General features: G+C 39.5%; 4 protein-coding genes across 5 annotated transcripts; 2 read left to right on the plus strand and 2 right to left on the minus strand.

The window, feature by feature from the left end:
- Window positions 1-79: 79 nt before the first annotated feature.
- Window positions 80-4,880, minus strand: LOC307014006 (zinc-binding protein A33). The gene is made up of 6 exons (XM_079641665.1): window positions 4,183-4,880; window positions 3,844-3,939; window positions 3,528-3,758; window positions 3,421-3,443; window positions 3,220-3,338; window positions 80-3,116 (listed from the first exon to the last, which is right to left on the minus strand). The coding sequence occupies exons 1-6, from the start codon at window positions 4,570-4,572 to the stop codon at window positions 2,578-2,580; spliced, it is 1,398 nt and encodes a 465-aa protein (XP_079497791.1). The 5' UTR covers window positions 4,573-4,880; the 3' UTR covers window positions 80-2,577.
- Window positions 4,881-6,671: 1,791 nt separating this feature from the next.
- tubb4bl (tubulin, beta 4B class IVb-like) lies at window positions 6,672-9,677 on the plus strand. Its single transcript, XM_079645420.1, has 4 exons — window positions 6,672-6,971; window positions 7,799-7,907; window positions 8,083-8,193; window positions 8,311-9,677. Exons 1-4 carry the CDS (start codon window positions 6,915-6,917, stop codon window positions 9,366-9,368), a joined length of 1,335 nt encoding a protein of 444 aa, XP_079501546.1. The 5' UTR covers window positions 6,672-6,914; the 3' UTR covers window positions 9,369-9,677.
- On the minus strand, window positions 9,413-13,780 carry crb3a (crumbs homolog 3a). Of its 2 annotated transcripts, XM_079645421.1 has the most exons (5): window positions 13,470-13,780; window positions 13,194-13,275; window positions 12,672-12,873; window positions 11,193-11,239; window positions 9,413-11,099 (listed from the first exon to the last, which is right to left on the minus strand). In XM_079645421.1, exons 3-5 carry the CDS (start codon window positions 12,811-12,813, stop codon window positions 10,887-10,889), a joined length of 402 nt encoding a protein of 133 aa, XP_079501547.1. In that variant the 5' UTR covers window positions 12,814-12,873; window positions 13,194-13,275; window positions 13,470-13,780; the 3' UTR covers window positions 9,413-10,886. The 2 variants fall into 2 exon arrangements, with proteins under 2 accessions (XP_079501547.1, XP_079501548.1); XM_079645422.1 differs by having other exon boundaries at window positions 13,194-13,780.
- Window positions 13,781-15,096: 1,316 nt separating this feature from the next.
- Window positions 15,097-21,748, plus strand: asf1ba (anti-silencing function 1Ba histone chaperone). Its single transcript, XM_079642305.1, has 4 exons — window positions 15,097-15,493; window positions 16,527-16,642; window positions 19,971-20,147; window positions 21,004-21,748. Exons 1-4 carry the CDS (start codon window positions 15,385-15,387, stop codon window positions 21,193-21,195), a joined length of 594 nt encoding a protein of 197 aa, XP_079498431.1. The 5' UTR covers window positions 15,097-15,384; the 3' UTR covers window positions 21,196-21,748.
- Window positions 21,749-21,756: the final 8 nt, after the last annotated feature.

The following is a 21,756-nucleotide window of genomic DNA, read 5'->3' on the forward strand; positions in this document are numbered from 1 at the left end:
CACTGATTAGATTATTTTATGTAGATTGAAAAAATATAATCCTGAAACAAGATGAACCTTGTAAATAATGAGTCAACAATTGGCAAATCAACATTTTAATATAATGTTTTCATAAACTAATCATATTTAAGATAGATTTTCAAAAACAGCACAAGATTTATGTGTGTGATACAGTCTACACAATGAAAACCTTTATTACTTTGGTTTTGGCGCCATCATGTGTAAAAGTGACCAATAAACTCAACTTTAAAGTCTAATCCTTCCTTGGGTGAAGAATGTGATTAATGCGAGGGTTAGACACTTATCCTTCATTCAAAACCAACATAAAATAAAAAGAATTACCAATAGAACAATCATAGAAAACATGTGCAGCAGTATTATACAATCAGACATAAGGCCATTCAAAATGATTAAACAAAAGGAAATTGCATGCTACAAACCATAACCCACTTATGGATGGACTCAAACTTCATATTTATTCTTTTTTATTTTGTTTAGGAACTATACATGAATGGTTACCAAACTTAACTCAACAGCTTGTCAGTGGTGGAGCCAGGACATTTTCAGTGGGGTGGCCAGGATGGAACCAGTGAGCATTTTGGGGTGGCATTGAAATCACTATATGAACATAAAAATACATCTCACTAGAAAAGAAAGGGTTATTTAAGGCACCTACAACACACCTCTACATTATTTGGGATTAAGTGGTGGAATAGATCAAGTAATATTCATCTAACTATTTTTTTCGTATTCCCGCAGGTAAAGTATCAACGAAGCTTACATTATGCAAATGTAATGCAATATACAGACTGTTTAGCTTATGGTGATCAGCAGCCCTATGAGCTCATTCTCTCAGTGTATCATCAGGAATACAGAGACACACATCATTTAAATGAGAGTTTTTTAATTAAATGATTGGTTAAGAATAAACACCTTAAAGTAAATAACAATAAACGATAGCCCTTAACCCTATAAGGCACCCGGTTGTGATTTTACAACATTACTTTAAGCTCTCCTAAAAAAGTCAGTAAATGTTTTGTTTTTTTAAAAGACTACATTTACATAGTCAAAAGGTCCTTTTGTTCAGCCTCACAATGCTATTGGGTAGTAAATGTGTTTATAGGTCCTGCCCTCTGGCCATACACGCCAGGGATTTTTGGCCACATGAAAATATATCACATTGGGCCCCACCACCAGGCACAGGCCACGCCAACCAAGCACAATTGCTGTAACCACACCTCCAGAACCCAACCGACTCATTTATGCTTTAAATAACTCTACCTGCACAGGCTTGCATCTATCTTGTATTCCTATACTAACTGCACAATATTTACTGACACTAAAATGTGAAAATATAACACTGTGCAGACGTGCAACATTCTGCTGCAGTAGAATTCACTATTTGATATAAGACTAACATTCCTGACAATAGATCTCAATAGTCATCTTTTATGGTATAAATGCCTTTTTAATAATAACATTTTTGAATGGAACATTCTCAACATGAATGCATAAATCCAAATAAATATAACTTAAATATGTGGGGAAATACTGTGTTTGAAATGTATAATTGAAATTAGATGTTAGCTTTTTGTTTTGATAGATATACATATATATTGTATTCCAGTCTCCCTTCAGATATGTTAAGTGGCATGGCATTCAACACAATACTGCTCACCTCCTTCAGTTGGGAGAAAAGCTGGTTCAGGTTCAGCCTTATGGGAGGATAGGGCTGCTGAGCCTAGAGATGGATCTGTTGGTCCTGGCATCAGGGGGAGGGACAACTGATTTAGTATGAATAGCTGCCAAAAATGTACCTGCATTTATTAAATGTCAGCTAAAAGAGGATTGAAATTAAAAACCTGTATAGATATTAACAGTACTTAATGTCAGCTTAGTAAAAAAAAAACATAACAATTATTATTTACAATGGACTACACTTAGCTAACAGACACATTTCCACCACTCATGGACCACACCCACCTTTTCTTTTGAAAAACTGGGTGACACACTGTCGCCCTTTAGTCCCTCTCTCTTGTCTTTCTCTCCTTACTTTTCTCTTTTGAAAGCCTAACTTTGTAAGTCGTTGAGACATGTGTACACACGTCAGTACTAGCATCCCTGATCCCCGGACCTCACATGCTCACACTCTCTGCCAGAAATTGCCGGTGGTGCTGCACCTCGTTTAGAGGCAGGACCAAACCAGCTTGTTTTAAAGGTTCGAGCTTTCATTTATACAGCATTTAAATTGTGATTGGAAGAGCCATATTGGCTGCTTGACCTACCAGAGAATAACCTAAGCCAATTTTGACCACTTTTCCAATGGCAGTTGCTATAGCATCCACTCCCAAAGTTGCAAAATCTAGAGTGAAAGTTGTCAAGTTTCAGGCCTATATAAATGAGTGACGACAGCCACTAATATTATTTACTTTTTTTTGTTAAAGCTATGATATATTGGTTGCTGTTTGAATGTAACCTAATTATAATTACAACAAATAAAACAGAACATGTTTCTAAAGAACATTAACATTTCAGCCAGTAAATCCCTAAATACAAATATCCCTGCCCTTCATCCGCTTATTGGCGCAACATTGTGATGACTACTTTTTCTGGCATTATTCTCAATGGATGACTGTTTTGTGTATAGAAATATGGAAGCAAGGTTTCTGTGAACGTGTGTGTGAATGCATACATGAGTGTGTCATCCGCAGGGTCAAAGAAAGACATTGTCCCTTTGTTGTAATCCAGTTGCATTTTGACCTGTTTTGGCACTCTTGTAAGTGTCAGAGGGGTCGGGGGAGAGGTCATTGCCCTGAACTCTCCGTCCCGTAAACACAAAGTCCAGAAGCCGTTTTCAGGCCGAGCGCAGACCTCAGAGTTTCTAGGTACAGACAAAGAGGCCACGCCCAGGAGCCAGTCCTGATTACTTCCTGTTTCCACGATCCAGTGGTGGCTTCCTGAGCCCAGTGCGTCCATGCCAACCACTTCTGCGCTCATGTGGAAGCGCTCTGGGTTGTCAGGGCAACCAGTGTGCTGCTTTGAGTAGTGGAGGGAAGTGAGGTCGTCTGACAGGATGAGGCAGGGGTGTGCTGTGTTTGGGTCCAAAATAACAGGGGCTAAAAGACAGGATATTAGCAGAAAGATTGATGAGGAAACACGGTCTGGGTTGTACAATTTTACTCTCTAGGCCTTGAAGCCTTATAGCTATGATATACTCACTATAGTCAATTTTGTCCAGCATTTTCTCCCATACTTTATATTTGAGGTTGCAGAGATGCTTTGTCACATCAATTAGTAACCCCGAAAAGTTGTCTGAACCAAGAGGGATGCTTCTTTCTCTGTGATAGAAACAAATATTTTGGGCTGAGAATATGGCATTGTCAACTCAAAGAGTGTAAACCCATAACTGTGCTGACCTACCTGTCCTGGGTGGCCTTGAAATTCTGGAAAACAGAAAGAATCACAGTCAAGGTGGGAGGTTTTGGGAAACAATATTAAAAGGTTGATTTATACCTGACTGTACAGACCTTCAACAAGATCATATCTTCTTCTTCCAGCTGCTCCTGTATGATTGAGATGGTCTCTGCGAGCGATAGCACTTCTGCTGACAGTTCTTTAATCTTATCCTTCAATCCTGCAATCTTTTCTTCTTCTTCTTTTTTAACAGCAGCTATTCTGGCTGACTCTTCCTCGTAGAGGATTTGATGCAGTTGCTTGAACTGGCTCTCGGTCAATGTCTGGGTTTCTTGTGCTTGATTCTGAGGAAGATTAGGAAAATTCTGGTTTATTTGACCAGATTATTTTTCATTCAAAACCACACATCTGACATCTCATCACATTTACCCTGATAAACTTGAACATGTCTGCAGAGGTCATCTGAATCCTTTGGAGGCCGTCCATTTTATCTTGTAAGTTCTTGAGTGATAAAGCAAGTTCATCCTGAAAGACAAGCAGGTGAGAGTCAGCAGAGATCATTTAATTTTATATAAGGATGTATCAGAATTATGAGTGCTTTGAATATCTTGGCCCTGGAGTTTTTTCACAATCAGGACAGACTTGCTCGGCTGCATTCTACCCTTGGGTGTTACCTTGAATACATCAGGTGTACAAAAACAGCAGACTCCGTTTAAAAGGTTGCTTTTACGATGAAGTCTGGAAACACATTGATTTTTTCCCCCTTACCTTGCAGTCCAGCACTGCCTCTTCTATAGGCGAGCAGTCGTGACCCTTGTGCAGTTTGGAAGACTGACACACCACACAGATGGGTTGTTTGTCAACCAAACAGAAAAGTTTTAACTTCTCCCCGTGCAGAATACAATTCAAAGTTTCTTCCACCAACATTGAATTCTTCCTGGCCTGCAAAAGGGCTTCACAAACGTTTCTCAGAGCCAAATTGGTGTGAGGGCTGGCCTTAGAGGCTCTTTTCCTGCATACTGGACAGTCACGTACGCCTCTTTCCCAACAGCGCTTCACACAGCTCCTGCAGAAGCTGTGGCTACATGGCAGCAACACAGGGTCTGTAAAGATGTCACAGCAGATTGGACATGTGAGATCCTCCTCTGGGAGAGACATGATCAGTAGCTTGTCACGTACAATGCAGTTAATCCACAGTTCAAAACAGCACAAATCCTCCGGTTTAAGTCCTCATGTACTTATAATGGTTCCTCTGGCAGTAGCATAATAATTTAGCGTGCCTCGTTAAACTTGTCTCTCTAGCCTCAGAGCACACTGACAGCCTATCTATTGTTCTTGACATGAAGTAGCAAAGGCTCTTGGTTTTCCTGTGCATGACTTTTGTGGGAGTAACTCAAATCATGCAGCACTGAGAAACAACCCAGTATGTAGCCAAGCTGGGAAACAGGAAATTAAACCCTATTGGCCAGTTGTGGGTGAGCTTAAAACGGGTTGCATGTTTGAAATGTCATGATTCAGGAAATTAACAGGAATGTGGCAAAAATGTTTTTAGTCTAGTAAATAAGTCATTGGGTAATTCACCATTTGAAAATGGGATGGCAAGGTCAAAACAAATAAGTCATTTCCTATACACCATGGAACTTAATGAAAAGCATTGTTTCCTAAATGCGTTCACACAGTGTGGTTTCTATCTTTAAGACCCAGACTGGCTACACCAGCTCCGAAAGAAACAGGATTTTAATGAACTAAAAACAAAACACTTGCTTCTTGTTAATATACTGTAATAGGTACTCAATTATGGCATTGATAGTACATTGTATGCATCTTAAGCATGTGTGTTACATAATTGGTGTTGGTCTTGTAATAATAACAGAATATTTGCTGCAGGTGCTCACTGTTTAGGATCAGAGGATTGTAATCCTTTTCTATATTCTGAAAGACTGCAAAGAATGCAATCCAAAACAGGCAGAATTTGAAATAGCTAAAAATAGACTGATCAAAACAGTGAACATGTCTTCTGAAAGCCTACTTTTTCTAAGGTAAGTTGTAAAGTGGGACTGCAATTGGGGGCGTATGTTTAATTCTAGAGTTGTCCTTGATTCTGTATGAAAAAAAACAACGTGCAGTATAGCATTTGTCTTTTAGTCCAAAGGTTTACAATTCAGTGTTCATATTCAGTGTTGGCCAGGGCCGGCCCTTGGCATTGGCAGTATAGGTGAATGCTAGGGGCGCATCAACCATGGAGGGCGCCGAAAATTGGGGGAAAGAAAACATTTAAACATTTTAAAATGTTAGAAAATGTTTTATTTAAATTTCATAACAAAACAATTTCCCGATTTTGGATCAACAAAGTACATCTTATTATCTTATCTTAAAAGAACTACGAAACAGTGGTTTCTGTAAAATCTATTATTTTAGTTAAATCATTTTTGTGTTCAGTCATAAAAACACGGGCACCACAAAATTGAAAACAGATTTTTAATGTGGAAGTAGATTACAGCCCTCTCTTCACTTGATTAGGACAGCTCCCTCTGCTGTCATTAATGTAAATTACAGTACAAACCAGAGGTTTATGTGAAATAGTTATTTTTTTTGAAATAATGTTTTTTATGTGCAATTATAGGTTTTAATATTGTATTTGTGTTAATTTAAAAATAAATCAAACTCCCAAAAAACGTAGGGGGGGGGGGGGGGGGGGGGCGCCAGCTAAAGTCTTGCCTATGGGCAGCAAATTGGTCAGTTAACTTAGAAACAACATCTAAGAACGTGGGATAATACAAAAGTTGATACTTCAGAAGATGTTCTCAAACTCCAGTACAAATGTTACTATCTTTGTTCTTTCGAGCCAAGGCTGATTGATTTCATGCTTCAAAGTAATGACATCATGGAGCCTTACAATCGGCTACACTGTTAAAAATGCAAATGGGAGACCTTGAAGACCTCGCTGCAATAGGCCGTGCTTGTGTGTGGGGCACCGCCAGGGATTTTGGGCCCCATGAAAAGATATCACATTAGTTACTTAAACATTTGTTTCTTAATGTTCTAAAATAGTTTGGGCCCCTGTCAGTCACGGGCCCTTAGAATCGTCCTAACTTTTCACCCCCTTACAGCGCCCTGTGTGTGTTTGTTTTGTGTGCATGTGTGTGCGCGTGCGCGCGCGCGTGCGTGTGTGTGCGTGTGTGTGTGTGTGTGTGTGTGTTGGGGAGGGGGTGTGAGTGAAGTCATTTTTGGAGAATAATGAGAATCTTATCGATGGCTGATGTAGCTCCTCGCGCCCTATCCGCCATTTCCACGGTTCTTGGTCCCTCCCTCTCTTCTCCGTTCTTTGGGTACCATGGCGATTACGTCAGGTTGCGCCACCGATTCAGCCCAGTAGACTTTAGAGAGGCGGTGCTGCGAGCAAATCCCGGACGACCGAGAGCAGCAGTCATCATCATCCTGTGAATTTCTGCTGCTCAGATTTCCCATCTCCTACTCGGCCATCCTCGTATTTGTTCAAAATGCGCGAAATTGTGCACTTGCAAGCCGGTCAGTGCGGAAACCAGATCGGTGCCAAGGTATCTTTTGATTTACTTTCTGTGTTTGTTTCGTCAATCTGATGAGACTGGTGCAGGCGAGAGGACAGAGACGTCTAATCCATCCTCTGAGAATTTCCGAGAATAAATCAAATGCAGTGTCCTAGATTGACTCGTTGTGCAATGAATACAAAATGTAAATGTTAGACGATTAGATCATTGATATTCTCTGCAGGGTTTAAAGGTGGTTTAAGATTCTTGCAACCGTTTAATTATGCCAAAGAAAAGAAAAAAGTGAATGTTTATAATTAAATGCAAACTTTATATTTTACTTTTCTACTTTTTTTGTGTAATTCTGAAATAAATTACATTAAGGATTTACGATAGATGTAAAGTGTGCACCCGTCATAGCAGACTCCTCCCCCCCCAACCCCCCCTTATGACCTATTTACCTATAATTCTTTTGGTGCCAATCCCAACCACAAAATATCTATTTTACAGCAATCCGTGCTGTTATTTTGTTGTTTTAACATTAAATTATTTTATGTTTAGTAGTTTGGAGTGTGTGTGGTTGTAGATAATTGAAGACACTGTTACTTATCAGATTATTGCCATCTGCTGATTACTCCTGAGACAGTCTGCATCTCAGACTAATGGACTGCTCTTTTGACCTGCATTTAATCTGATAATTAAACAGATATTTTAGCTTTGCATGTTTAAAAATAGCTTCGTATAAAGTAGCTACAGTATGTGCTATTTCAGTGAACTCAGCTTTTAGCTATATTCAGTTTGTACATTACTATTTTTCCCTTGGCCCATATTAACATCATTCTCTCTCTCCTTTCCTCCTACGTCTCTTTTTTCCTTAGTTCTGGGAGGTGATCAGCGATGAGCATGGCATTGATCCCACCGGTGCCTACCATGGAGACAGCGATCTACAGCTAGACAGAATCAGTGTCTATTACAATGAGGCCACAGGTAAGTTACATATTCAGCTTTAACACACATAGCATATTCAACAATCTATTTTCTTCCTTTACCTACCCAGCCCCAGATGCAAAATGATTTGCATACACGTCTGAGTTTTACATTAAACACAGCATGCTTAACAAGCTTGTTAGATTGAGGAGTGACTTTGTCAACCTGATTTCAGGTGGAAAATATGTTCCACGAGCCGTCCTGGTGGATCTGGAGCCTGGCACAATGGACTCAGTCAGGTCGGGTCCCTTCGGGCAGATCTTCAGACCCGATAACTTCGTCTTTGGTAAGCTGTGTGAAGAATAAGTGAATATACACTGAGCTGGTATTAAAAAATAGATTTTTTCTTCCATAAGAATAGCTTACGTGTGTTTCCTCCAATAATGAACTGTATTCACTACAGGTCAGAGTGGGGCTGGAAACAACTGGGCCAAGGGCCACTACACTGAGGGAGCCGAGCTGGTGGACTCCGTCCTGGATGTCGTGAGGAAAGAGGCGGAGAGCTGTGATTGCCTCCAGGGCTTCCAGCTCACTCACTCCCTGGGTGGCGGTACTGGCTCTGGCATGGGCACTCTGCTCATCAGCAAGATCCGCGAGGAGTACCCCGACCGCATCATGAACACCTTCAGCGTGGTGCCTTCTCCCAAGGTGTCCGACACCGTGGTGGAGCCCTACAACGCCACTCTCTCCGTCCACCAGCTGGTCGAGAACACAGATGAGACCTACTGCATTGACAATGAAGCTCTTTATGATATCTGTTTCCGTACACTCAAACTCACCACCCCCACCTATGGAGATCTTAACCATTTGGTGTCTGCCACTATGAGCGGGGTGACCACATGCCTGCGTTTCCCCGGCCAGCTCAATGCCGACCTCCGTAAACTAGCCGTCAACATGGTGCCCTTCCCCCGTCTGCACTTCTTCATGCCAGGCTTCGCCCCCCTCACCAGCAGGGGCAGCCAGCAGTACCGCGCCCTGTCCGTGCCCGAGCTCACACAGCAGATGTTCGATGCCAAGAACATGATGGCTGCCTGTGACCCACGCCACGGACGCTACCTCACCGTGGCTGCCGTGTTCCGGGGACGCATGTCCATGAAGGAAGTGGACGAGCAGATGTTGAACGTGCAGAACAAGAACAGCAGCTATTTCGTTGAATGGATCCCCAACAATGTGAAGACCGCCGTCTGTGACATCCCGCCCCGTGGCCTCAAAATGGCTGCCACGTTTATCGGCAACAGCACCGCCATTCAGGAGCTCTTCAAGCGCATCTCTGAGCAGTTCACTGCCATGTTCCGTCGTAAGGCCTTCCTCCACTGGTACACCGGGGAGGGCATGGATGAGATGGAGTTCACAGAGGCAGAAAGCAACATGAACGACCTGGTGTCCGAGTACCAGCAGTACCAGGACGCCACCACTGAGGAGGGCGAGTTTGAGGAAGACGGAGATGAGGAAGTCGCCTAAAAAATCTGCCATTCAGGCCTCTAAACATAATTTTTCCTCAACTGTTCCTTACAACCCTTCCCATCAGGAATTTACATTCACACTCTGAAAACATCATCTAATCCATCGCTCTAGTATTATACACTGATGTGTACCAATACTAGTACATGTAATGCTTTAAATGTTTTTGTATGTTGTTTTTGCACTGAATTACTGTCATCCTTACATTTGTCCTGTCATTGCCTTGCAGAATTAAAAACCAAGTGATTTTAACTGTGAATCCTTGAGTTTAGAGGGTAAATAAAATGTTAATAAAAGCCTTTTACTGCCTCTGAGTATTTTATTGGTTCACTTAATCTGGCATAAATCGAGAATTTACAGCACTTCAGTGTATGTTCTGCAACTCCCCGACAAGGAAAGTAAATGTAAGTCACAACATGCCATGCTTTTCAAATTATTGTTCTATTTAACTACAGAACAGTATATGTAATTCTTTATAAACGTTTATTTGACAAAAGGCATAAATAAACATGTTACATTTTAAAACATCTGATTAATCATGACGCATTATGAAATCCATGGTTGATCAAATTTAACTACAGAGGGAATACTTATAATACGTAGTGTAAACAATTTCTTGATTTAGCTTAATATCGTTTCTCAGCATAACTTTTTATTGTACAGCTGTCTATATAAAATATAATATACATTTTTAAACTGTAATAAGATGTTGCATTGTTATTATTATTAGTCTGAAAATGATTTGTCTTGATTTAAAATGCAATGGACTCATCAGGACTAAAAAGATATTGCTTTTCCCTGTATCAAATCAAAAAAAGCTACATAGTAAATGGCAACTTTAACAAGAAAAAACATCTCTAAACTAAAAGATTAGTGGAGATAAAATATTGAAAGTCTTAATTTGTGCAAAATAAATGTTCAAAGACCTCCTTGAAATGTTAAATTGTTCTTTAAATCTGTGAGATCCATACTGTACATCCAAGTGCATTTCTTCATAGTGCCACACAGGAACCATTCAATGCCCATTGAAATGAAAGCAGTAAGTAAATGCATCATGTGAATAGGCCTCAAACCTGGCAATAATGTCCTCTCTTTATGCTATCCTGGCTCCAAAATGGTGGAATGAGCTCCCCATTGAAATCAGGACAGCAGATAGCTTGCACATCTTCCGGCGCGGACTGAAAACTCATCTCTTTCGACTCCACTTCGAGCGATAGAATTACTAACAAAGCACTTATATACTAATAAAGGACTGGCTTATCTCAAGCCAGTTGAGTAGCACTTGAAATGTTTTAGCTCTATGAAACCTGATGTACTTATATGATTCTGTTTTCTTCAAGTTTATATCTTGTTGGTCGAACGCACTTATTGTAAGTCGCTTTGGATAAAAGCGTCAGCTAAATGCAATGTAATGTAATTATCCTGGGAAGATGTTTCTTTGATTGATCAGCTGAAGGTAGACACCACAAAAAAATGTCATCCTTGAAAGGATTTTGTAAAAACACAAAGCTTAAGATCTCAAATGAGTCTTTCCTCCTTTGGTAACTTTAGAGCATCTGGTGCTGCCACACCATGTGCACCAGACTGTTCCTCAGCACTGGGTCTATACGTCCCTTCAGTCTGCCTCCTCTTTTTCACCACGCAGAGGAGCCAGCCAAGAATGGCCAAGACTATGGCCAGAACAGCCAGTGTGACTGTAGGGGCCACGATGGCTGCAATGTTGGGTCCGTTCTAATAGAAAAATACAGAACATTTGAAAATCTGGTGACACTGGTTACTCTTGTTAAAGTCATTTAGTGGTCAAGATAATTTCTATTAACTTACATCGGTGCCATTAGAACGGGTCTCGCTTGCAAGCATAGTATAATTCCCTGTGAAAAGAAAAGAAATGTCAGAAACACTGCAGTCAAATGTTAAGCCTTTCTTTTCAAAACCTTTCAAAAAGTTCTACATGCTTCCCTGTTTATTGTACATACAACTGAAGATGGGCTTTCTCACTGCTGGATAACTGGTAACCTATTAACTAAAACAATCCCCCCCCCCCCCACAATAATCTACGATGCATTTCAACAGTTGTTTAAATGCATAAGCATGTTAACTGGTGTTATTGAGTAAGGTTACTGCATATGTATGGAGATGTTTTAAACTTCAGCCGTAACCTGGTTTCACCTAGTAATCTAGTCTAGTGGACTTAAAATAATTAATTAAATTTTTTCGGGATATGTACTTTTTGGCCGAGACAATTTTCAGGCAACCGGCTCCAGGATAGGAATTAGCTGCCTGTAAAACTGCAAATTGTTGTTTTTATTTTTTAGATCTAATACAAGATGTAAAACATGCTTCAACAGTTTAGTGTGTAAACGCATTCACTGAAAAAACTATCAATTCATGAAGAAAGGGTGGTGTATAGAGGGATCCTTTAAAAGTAGTTGATATAAAGTGCAAAATGGATTTAAGTGAGGTGTGACTAACCTTTTTTTTTTTAAAAACTCATGTTCAAACTTACTAACAGGAGGCAGAAATTGACCTACTTTTGAACTGTTATCTAGTCACATGAATTTCATTTATTTTTAATGCAGGGTTAGTAGAAGTAGTTTCATGCCCACAGTGCAGCATATGATATCCAGACAGCCTATTGCTGTTCCCAGCCATTTTCTCCATGACCAGCCATGTGATTAGTCAGTGACATCTCGAAACTACAAAGTTACTAAGTAGAGTGAATGAGGAGGAGGAGCTCAGGAATGCCGAGTGTACTGTGGTTTTGCAGTCAGCTCAGTCAAGCCAAATACTAGTTTGAAATACGAGTAAAATACACACAAATAGCTCTTTCGTTTGTTTGTTTGTTTGTTTGTTTAGGGAAAAACTATTTAACATCATTTTCATTCAAGAACATTTGGTTTGGAAACGTAAAGCCTCCTTTGAAGTTTTTCGAGTCAATCATTCACTAGGGCAAATAGTAAACTTTGCAAGGTCACAACTAGGCTAACTTGATTACAAGCAGCAGGGGTTACAGCGGGGAGCCGAACACATTGTGAAATTTAATTATTTTGCATGCGTAATTATTGATAAGATAAAACTACATACTCTAAGCTCATTCAAATATGGCAGTGTTTTTTTTAATGCATTACTTATAATACTCCGACAAAACTGTGCATGTTTTAACTTTGTTCTGGAATGTAGGCTATCGTTTGTTTTTATTTATCATGGCAGGCTATAATGGTGAGTGTGAGTGCATGTGTTAAGGTGTGGTAAGATGCTCGTTTGTGTGGGAGTTTTGAGGGTGAGAGATGGTCACTGACTCACCCCTGACAGGATTACTGCTCAGGAGCAACAGTATAACACTCCTGACCACAACTCCAGGCCTGGCCAGCACATTCGGACACGCCGCCATCTCTACCCGTGACCAGCAGGGCAAAGTGAGGGCAGACATGGGACTCTGGGACATCAGCTTGGGTCCATCATTAGTTCCAACATTCACTGTGTGGATTTATCGCATCTGGAACAGCTGAAGGCACATAATTGTCAGTGGAGTAACGATATTTGTTCCTTTTATTCTATTTCTTAGTTCACTTTGACACTTGTATCCTTCAATCTAACTGTTGACTCATAAACACCATACAACTACTGAGTCACCTTCAGTCTGATGTTGAATCACCATTAAACCTGACCAGACCACAGGGAAAGAGTAAGCTATAAATAGCATTTTAACTTAATACAGCCTAAATGTTTAACCCCTTCTCATTGGCAGCATTAGTATGTTATGTGCAACTAATAACAAAGAAAATATGTTGTAAAACTAATTGAGCAAAAGCTCTAGACACATACCATTGATCCATTCAGGTAATCGAATCAAAACGGGAAACATCGAGCAGGTGTATTCCTCGCTTCCGCCCCACCTTGTCATAAACTGTAACAAATTGTTTAGTCCAACAGGTGAAATATCGAGAAAAACACCGTGCTTCCAAAAAAAGCTTGTATAGACCAAAGACTGGACTACATCCTCGACTGTCTGCTCTACCGGTGGTGTTTTATGTAAAGCAGTTTTTTTGTCTACTCTTCAGATCGCCATTGGTCACATGGTTAAGTTTCGTATTACATTACCTGAGCGCAGTTATCCACCTGCAGCAGAGTGAACAACAGATACTCCTTTGTACAGAGTCAAAGAAAAGCGTAGTTTACTGAAGCACAGCAGACCCGATCACTCCTGTTGCCATGAAAACAAAATTCCTTGAAACACACATAGGCCTACTATCAAAAAGATGACTTTGATCACAGGTGTGTCAAATAATGCCAATTTACCTCCTGATTCTGGATTTAAACTGAAGCTTTTTTTGAATAGTACGATGCCAGGTCGCTCTCACTTGCTCCAACCTGCTTGAGTAGATAGTGTTTTACTGTACTCCCCTGCACAGCTTACCTAGCAACCTGGCTGAGGGTGGTGGAATGAAACAGCGCCTCCCTCAGGTTTGATCAGGTTACCCAACATGAGGAAGGATATCAACATTCCTGAAATATTTTAAGGATGAATTCTGCGGCCAGCTGGTCCAGTGGACTCTAATCCTCACCTAACCTCCCCCTTCTCAGACTCAGAGGGGCAGGGAAAATGTAGGCTGCTTCAAGCCTAATCTGCAGTGGTCATAGTTTTTAATTTGAACAGTGAGAGCAGCGAAGCGTTCTAGAACAGCAGAGAACTGCTATTGAAAATGACTCACTGCAGTTTTTAGTGCGAGAAGATGCCAAACCATTATTATTAAATGTCTTATACTGGGGTTTTATTTAAACTACCTATACTATTTGGTAATCACAATGGGCTGTGTCAGGCAGACAAAGTTACTTTATAACATAACCTTAATAGTGAGAGTTATTGTCTAACCACAGTATATTAATGCCTAAGTAATGTGTTGTTGATGGGTGGTGGTAATATGGAGCTGAACATTTAGCTTGCTGAATAAGACATGCATTATTATTTTCTGAGTTTTTATTCACTTTCACACAATAGCTTGTGGCCGTCTAATTTCATGAATGTGCATTACATTTAAATTATGGAAAGACTAATTAATTGCAAATAAGGCATTAAACTCCCATCAGCAATTTCTTTGAATGTAGGAAAGATATGAACAAACTGTGGGCCTTTGTTTTTTTCATTTCTTTTTACAAAGGCTTATTTATTTTTGGAACCAGCCTTTTACTAGAGAAAGCCTGCATCAGTCTGTTGTCCCGCATACAATTACTGCAGGCATGTGGTGTGTGGAACCATCACTAGTACATTGACATGCCTGATCATGCATGATGTAAGCCCATATTGAAACAAATGCTAGCTTTTTGAAGCTGTGACACATCAATTTGTGTTCAGAAGAGAACTGTTTCAATTAAAGTTTCCAAAGATGTATTGTGGCATTGTTTTTACTTGATTGCATTGATAGATATGTGTGAGGTGAGAAACCACGTTTTTATTTCCCTGCACCTCTCAGTCCAAGGTACAGCAGTGGGCTTAATGTTTAACAGTTGGAAACCAAAACAGTAGCAAAACATCTGCAACATATATGACCTTAAAGATGATCAATTCAAAGTTGAAGGTTCAATAAAGCTTCCAACTTGATTAAATTAACTTGGCTAGTCAGGAGATAATGAATGTTCTGTTTATTATCTGCTAAGAAATAATGCCACTGTGCCACTAGGGGCCGATTGAGGCACTTTGCTTTTCCTTTTATGGGTCTGCTCCTGTTTCGCCTACCGCTTGCCGTAGGCGCGGTAGAGCCTGGGTAGTACAGTAAAGCGGCGGGAGAACAGAATATCTGTCCTCAAATATAACAACAGTCCACATTTATACACAATAATAAGCAAATAGTGTGCATTGCGTCGTTTCAAGAAGGTTTTAGTTTGTTAAAACCCTTCGGTGTTTGGCAGATAATACCGTTGACCGCGTGCATTGTTGTACTGCATCTTTTTAAACCATTCGCCTGGAATCTGCTTTGGACGTTTGTTTTTATTAGCCCGTTTTAGCGCTCCAGCAATAATGGCGAAGGTACAGGTGTTAAATGTGGCGGTCCTAGATAACCCTAGTCCCTTTGGAAACCCCTTTCAGTTTGAAATAACTTTTGAGTGTATGGAGGACCTTCCTGAAGGTAGGTGTCGTTTCACAAAAGTTGTTATTTGAGACAATTTGAAGCTTGAGCATGTTGCTAACGTTGCGTTGGTTCTGTGTTGGTCTGTGTACTAGAGATTGCTAACGGCTAAAGCTAGGTTAGCCACATTAGCCAACTTAAGTCAGAGAGTCACATTTTTGAAAAGTAACCAAATGTTATAAGGTTGTAGCGAAGTAATATAACACAGCATGACTTGATGGGTAACCTGTGGTTGACACATCTCCAGTTTGTCTAGCATAGGTCAATTATTTGAACAAACCTGAGTTTATTGTCCTAGTGTAGACTACTACAATTCAAATTGCCTCGCCTTACAGTGAATTCATCTCATTCCAGTGATGTTAGTCAAAGCCTTTGTTACTCCTCATTTACTTGTAAAAGTGTTATGCAAAGGTTACAGTGTAACTAAAGTCAATGTCACTAATAAGCTTTTGGGGATTTTAATTAAGGGTAGTTAAGCATTTTAGAGTTGTCTAATAGATATTTTATTCTACTTTACAGCATAGTCAAATAATTGGGTGTTAGTAGTAGCTACAGGTAAACAACGTTTTTAAGTGTTCCATTCAGTAGACCTTTATACTTTATATTTACATTTGTTTTTTTCTCCTATAATTACGATTATTAGTCATTTTTCAAGTGGCTATAGTTTATAACATCAAAAAGAGGTTTGCAGAGATAATACTGACTTTAACACTTTATTTGTCTCTTTTAAAAGTGACTGTATATAGACACATCTCTGAACTCAAGCTCCTGGTATAAACAATGAAAGCAAAAACACAAAATATGTGTCCTAACAATGTGAGAATCAGAAAATCATTCATATATTGGCTGTTTAAATATAGCAGTATTTCTACTAAATGAGTGATGCATATGATCAGTTAGTTAATAATGGCCAGCAACTTTCCTGTTCATCATCTATTTGATTAGTGACATCATTTCTCCAGCACACTCTTCTGTAACTTTGAGTGGTAAAGTGAACCTAACTTCATTTTCTTTTATTTGTTTGTTTTGACAGACCTTGAATGGAAGATCATCTATGTTGGCTCCGCAGAGAGTGAAGAGTATGACCAAGTCCTCGACTCCGTCTTGGTCGGCCCAGTGCCTGCTGGGAGACACATGTTTGTGTTTCAGGTGTGTTTGGCTACGGAAAGAGGAAACTGTGACAGCACTTTGTGTTCCTTTAGCCATTTAGCATATACTGGGTACAGTCAGTTTTTAAACAACATGTTATATTACTCAGTTCAACATCGTCAGTTGCATCCTCTTTCTCCTTGCATTTTTCCATTTAAAATGTTGGACACTTCTAATTGTTCATAGAGCCTTTTTAAAGATCAGCCAAATTGCAAACAGTCACTTTTACATATTTTGAAAAACGCAGAGGCAATACTGCAATCCCTACACTACCTGCTCATCTTGTCATGTGACAATGATGCATCCCCACAGATTTGACATAATGTTATTGGATAGTAGGGCTGAACGATATATCGTGTCATGGCGATAACCGCGATATGCGCATGCGTGATATTCACACCGCAGGGACGTGCGGTTTTATTCATTTTTTTTTTTTTAAATGCTAACGCACTTTAGCACAGGATTCAAAATAAAGATATCCTTATTACTTATCGCAACTGCACATACAATATATCCGATTAAAGCTGAGACTCCACAGATTATTTAACTATAGTATCATCACTAAGCGATCCGATCTCGCGACAGGGGAAGCAAACACAGACATCACAACACGTACCTTTACGGAGCTTTTACGGGAGATCGTCTCACCGTAGCTGTCAATCTGATCAAAAGACGTGTTCAATGGCATTAAAACGAGAAAAAACGCGGCTGAATCGGTTGATCCATAGGTTAATAATGCATCTGTGGCTTTGAAGCAATTGTTTATAATCCATAATTCAATTTTTATATAAAAATCGGAGCACAAAAGTTAGCTGCTAATGGTAGCCACCAGAGTGTATGCAGCTTCCGGTTTTGGCTACGCGTCACTCTCACTCCTTATTTGTTCATCATCCATTGGCTCTAGCGGTTATAAAGAGATTTCATTCTTCAACATCGACCAAGGGGGGCCAGAGATATGGAAAATCCACCCAAGTGACCCCAGAAGTGTTTTTTTTTTGCTAAATCTGTATAAAAAGGTCAAATATCAATTGTTTTGCATCAATCTTGATACAGGGTACTTATTATATGTTGTACTTTGGATTCCTAAAGCTTTTAGTCTACTAACCTATCATCCAAGGTTAGTTTTCAGTCATTTCAATCTGAATTCTCTTTAAAATAAAAAACATCTATATTGATTCTGACTTTTCTACATCCAACTCACAGGTTTATCATTACTTTGAGAGAAAACATTATTAATTTAACCCTTTTTAGAAGGGAAGATATGGTCATTTGTTCTGGGTATGTCATTTTCGAGCCTGAGACCTGAAAAACAGGCTCAGTGCTTAAGTAGGTAAATTAACTCAAACACGTCATGTTACAATTATTTTTCTGCTTGCTACAATAGAAAAACTTGCGCGGCTCTCATGTCAGGGGTACTTGAGTGAGTGACATGCATGCTCTGCATGCACAGCAAACCACCAATCACAATCATTCTTGATCAGACACAGCAGGCCCCGCCCCGCTAGTTTGCAGACCATCAAAACACCGGTAAAAAATGAGCGAGGCACAGGAGGACATTACCTTCATCCGGTTAAATATAGTTAAAAAGACCGCAATATATTCGCAGTGGGAAAAAAATTGTAATGTCAGTTTTTTTCAATATCGTGCAGCCCTATTGGATAGTCATAAAACCATGACGGTTTTAGCTCACTGTAGATTTATCTGGACCTTTATTTACATTATGTTGTTTCACTGCATTATCTGTAACTATTGATTCATCTATGGTATTTTGTAGGGGTGCACCGAATGGGAAATTCTTGGCCGAAACCGATACCGAAAATAGGAAACAGTTGGCCGAAAACCGAATGCCGAAAGGCCGAAAATGATTAATAGAAATATATATATATACATATATAATGTATACATTTTTTTACCAATGTTGTTCAGCTACCTGATTTTGGAAAAATACATGATTGTGGCTTAACTTAACTTAACTTAACTTAACTTAACTATCACTATTATGGGTCCATAAAACATTTATTCAGCACTTTTGAATGCATACAGTACATTAATTCCAAGTCAAGTGCATTTTCTTTTCTCTGTAGGATAACTACAACAAAGTGCATTCAGAACAAAGCCAAGGTGCTTTAAAACTGCATAAACATCTAGGCCAGTAGGCCTACAACAAACTAGTGTAAATAAAGACTGTAATAGCCAGGCCTTCAACAACAACAAATGCACCTATAAGTGCATGCATACAAATGTGCAAACTTGATAAATCCACATGAATGTAACTATTTACAAATGAAATTACAATTCCATTTCAAGAATCTGTAAATAAGGCTGTCTGTCCTCATAAGCAAAGTAGTAAACATTGTATAAAGATACATAAAGTGAAAACTGGATACAAAATCCACAATCAATTACAAATTAAATTACAATTTCAAGAATATGCAAATAAGGTGGTCTGTCCTCATGAGCAATGTAAACAACACTGCTGCTGTCATTTCCCCCTAATGATAACCTGAGATGGTGAATTATAACTCACAATGAAAATTGTTCAGGAAAGTGGGTATAGAGTAGACATGTAGAACTAGATAAGCTTATGATAAGCCAGCCTTGTCTACTTATTAAGGAAAAGTGGGAGGTTCTTTTTAATGAACAGTAGCTTCTCTGCTTTATCAGCCATAAGTCTGTTCCTCTTCTCATCAAGCACATGAGAGGCAGCGCTGAACAGTCTCTAGCTGTCAGTGCTTGTGATTTGATCATAGTCCGCATATTTGTCCGGGTGTTTTGATTTCAAGTGGTGGAGTAATCCCGAAGTGGTGAAAGTCTTTGCAGTTACACCCCCTCGAGAAATGTCAGCTGAACACGTTTTACAAATCGCAATCCGCGCCTCTTCTTCTGATATTTTTAAATATCTCCTAGCTGCAGATAAGTTGGCTGTGAGCCAGCCGCGAGCATGGTCGCGCGCCGTGCTTGTCGCCGCGTTTTGATTACGTCATCACAATAACACGTTAGCTTACCAACGTAACCCTGTTCTCTGACATTCGGTGATATTTTTTCGGTGCTGAAACCCTTTCGGCGGAAAGGGCCTTTTTAACCATTTTCGGCCGATAATTTTCGGTGCATCCCTAGTTTTTTGCAAGCAGTTAAATGCCCATATTCTGATTTAGGTAAACCATGTTCTAATCCTTTTATTGACAAATAGTGCAAGTCTACTTATCATATCACAACCCTGTCGCCATAGTCCCCACTTGTCAAGTGGACAATTCAATTCCTCAAATCATTGTACACCAAAATGTTGCCTTGTATTTTACACAACTACTTGTTGTGTTCCTTTTAACAGGCTGACGCCCCAAACACTGGACTGATTCCTGAAAGTGATGCTGTTGGTGTGACTGTAGTCCTGATCACATGCACATACCGTGGACAGGAGTTCATTCGCATTGGTTACTATGTGAACAATGAATACACAGAACCAGATCTTCGTGAAAATCCACCGATCAAGCCAAACTACACACAGGTCAGACAAATGGTTGACTCTGGATAAAGTTCTGTTTTTAATATGACTGTTTAATGCTTATTTGTTATATGAAATAATACTTTGGATAACGATCTTTCATCAACTTGAATGTGTAATGTAATTTCTGGTTGAAAAGCAGTTTTAAAATAATTCTGGGTGGGGGAAAAAGTGAACTCAAAAATATGTACAAACATTAGATGAAATACCGTATACACTACATCATTCAATGTACTTTTTTTTTCTATATTAACCTTTAAAATATAATAAGAAGGCAGCATGGTGCACACATACTCTGCAGAAGTGAGGCTTTTCTTTCTGTTCAGCCTGTACTTTGTAACATAATTTTTGATCCTTAAAGATTGACTAGTAATCCTATCAAATTGCCTTTGTTATATAACTAGTTAAGCAGAAATGTTACTACTGCAAGCAATGTCAGTGACAGGCCACTGAGTCTTTGAATGAAAACCATTTGGCACCTTTGTACCGATCTTATCAACAGAGTTCACCTTTTCTGTACTTGAGGCTGGATGCCAAACGAAGTGTGGTGATGTCTCATGAGTGTGCAGTGTGCTCATTAGGGAAAAGTACATGCAGCTAATGGATTAAGATTAAGGCTTCTGGGGAAAGGTTTTCCAATTGCTGTCAGATTGTTCCCATTTAAGTTGTAAATTGTGTAGGCAGACAATTTATATCTTTCCTACTCCCACTGGTGATTTGCACATTCTGTACTGTGCTGTGACCCAACTTAGATATGGTTTTACTGTCTAAAATCTCTTGTCAGTTTCTCATAGAAAACATATTAATATTCACAAGTAATTTAAATATTTACAAAATATATATCTATTTTCTTTTTCAGCTTCAGAGAAACATTCTGGCATCGAACCCACGTGTGACGAGATTCCATATAAACTGGGAAGGCTGTGCAGAGCGGATGGAGGACTGTGAAAATGTGGATCCCTCATCAAACTCCATGCTCCCACCATCATGTCTCCCGGGCAAGGCCCCCCCTTTAGGGATACTACCAGATAACTCCATGGACTGCTTATAGAGCCCCAAAGTTAATACCAAAGTTAATACCAAGATCTTCTGAAGAATGCCTATGGACATTCAAGTGTGGATGTAAAGACATCTTTGCCTTGCAGCTTTCCTTATTTACCTGAAGCTTGTCAAAACGTAACTCTCATCTTGGGATTCAGATGATTGTTTGTTTTAAGGAGGATCAAGAACATCTTACTGGTATGAGCATCACTTATATATGTGAAATGTTCTTACCATAACATTTAAAACATTATTTAACTCATGGGAGGGAAAAGGGTGACTGACATTAGCTGAACTGAAAGCCGATGTGTGATTCACCTTCCTTCCTCTTGTAGATGCAGAACTGATTTGTACCAGTTTGGGAGGATTTCAGAGCTCAAGCTATAAAAGGCAGTGTTATTGCTGTATAGGAATGTGATAATCTGCCGTTATATTTGGGTTCAAATTTATTTTGCACTTAAACCTTTTTCTTTGGGAGTTTTGAATGGGATACATTACTTTTCCATGTTTTTTTGTTTTGTTTCCAACTTTGTGTTCTAAATAAAAATTGATGTTGTTATCTATCTGTGTA

The sequence above is a fragment of the Notothenia rossii genome (assembly GCF_949606895.1).
Source record: "Notothenia rossii genome assembly, chromosome: 8".
NCBI lineage: Eukaryota > Metazoa > Chordata > Actinopteri > Perciformes > Nototheniidae > Notothenia > Notothenia rossii.

What these genes read in the sequence shown, in the direction of transcription:
- LOC307014006 (XM_079641665.1), bottom strand. Translation starts at nt 4,572, where the DNA reads ATGTCTCTCCCAGAGGAGGATCTCACATGTCCAATCTGCTGTGACATC. An exon ending in AGGCAGTGCTGGACTGCAAG is followed by an intron (nt 3,940 to 4,182) that starts GTAAGGGGGAAA and finishes CTTGTCTTTCAG; the next exon opens with GATGAACTTGCTTTATCACT. An exon ending in TTCAAGGCCACCCAGGACAG is followed by an intron (nt 3,339 to 3,420) that starts GTAGGTCAGCAC and finishes TTTCTATCACAG; the next exon opens with AGAAAGAAGCATCCCTCTTG.
- tubb4bl (XM_079645420.1), top strand. Translation starts at nt 6,915, where the DNA reads ATGCGCGAAATTGTGCACTTGCAAGCCGGTCAGTGCGGAAACCAGATC. An exon ending in CTATTACAATGAGGCCACAG is followed by an intron (nt 7,908 to 8,082) that starts GTAAGTTACATA and finishes ACCTGATTTCAG; the next exon opens with GTGGAAAATATGTTCCACGA. An exon ending in ACCCGATAACTTCGTCTTTG is followed by an intron (nt 8,194 to 8,310) that starts GTAAGCTGTGTG and finishes TATTCACTACAG; the next exon opens with GTCAGAGTGGGGCTGGAAAC.
- crb3a (XM_079645421.1), bottom strand. Translation starts at nt 12,813, where the DNA reads ATGTCCCAGAGTCCCATGTCTGCCCTCACTTTGCCCTGCTGGTCACGG. An exon ending in GAGCAGTAATCCTGTCAGGG is followed by an intron (nt 11,240 to 12,671) that starts GTGAGTCAGTGA and finishes TTCTTTTCACAG; the next exon opens with GGAATTATACTATGCTTGCA. An exon ending in CCCGTTCTAATGGCACCGAT is followed by an intron (nt 11,100 to 11,192) that starts GTAAGTTAATAG and finishes TTTTTCTATTAG; the next exon opens with AACGGACCCAACATTGCAGC.
- asf1ba (XM_079642305.1), top strand. Translation starts at nt 15,385, where the DNA reads ATGGCGAAGGTACAGGTGTTAAATGTGGCGGTCCTAGATAACCCTAGT. An exon ending in GACACATGTTTGTGTTTCAG is followed by an intron (nt 16,643 to 19,970) that starts GTGTGTTTGGCT and finishes TCCTTTTAACAG; the next exon opens with GCTGACGCCCCAAACACTGG. An exon ending in TCAAGCCAAACTACACACAG is followed by an intron (nt 20,148 to 21,003) that starts GTCAGACAAATG and finishes TTTCTTTTTCAG; the next exon opens with CTTCAGAGAAACATTCTGGC.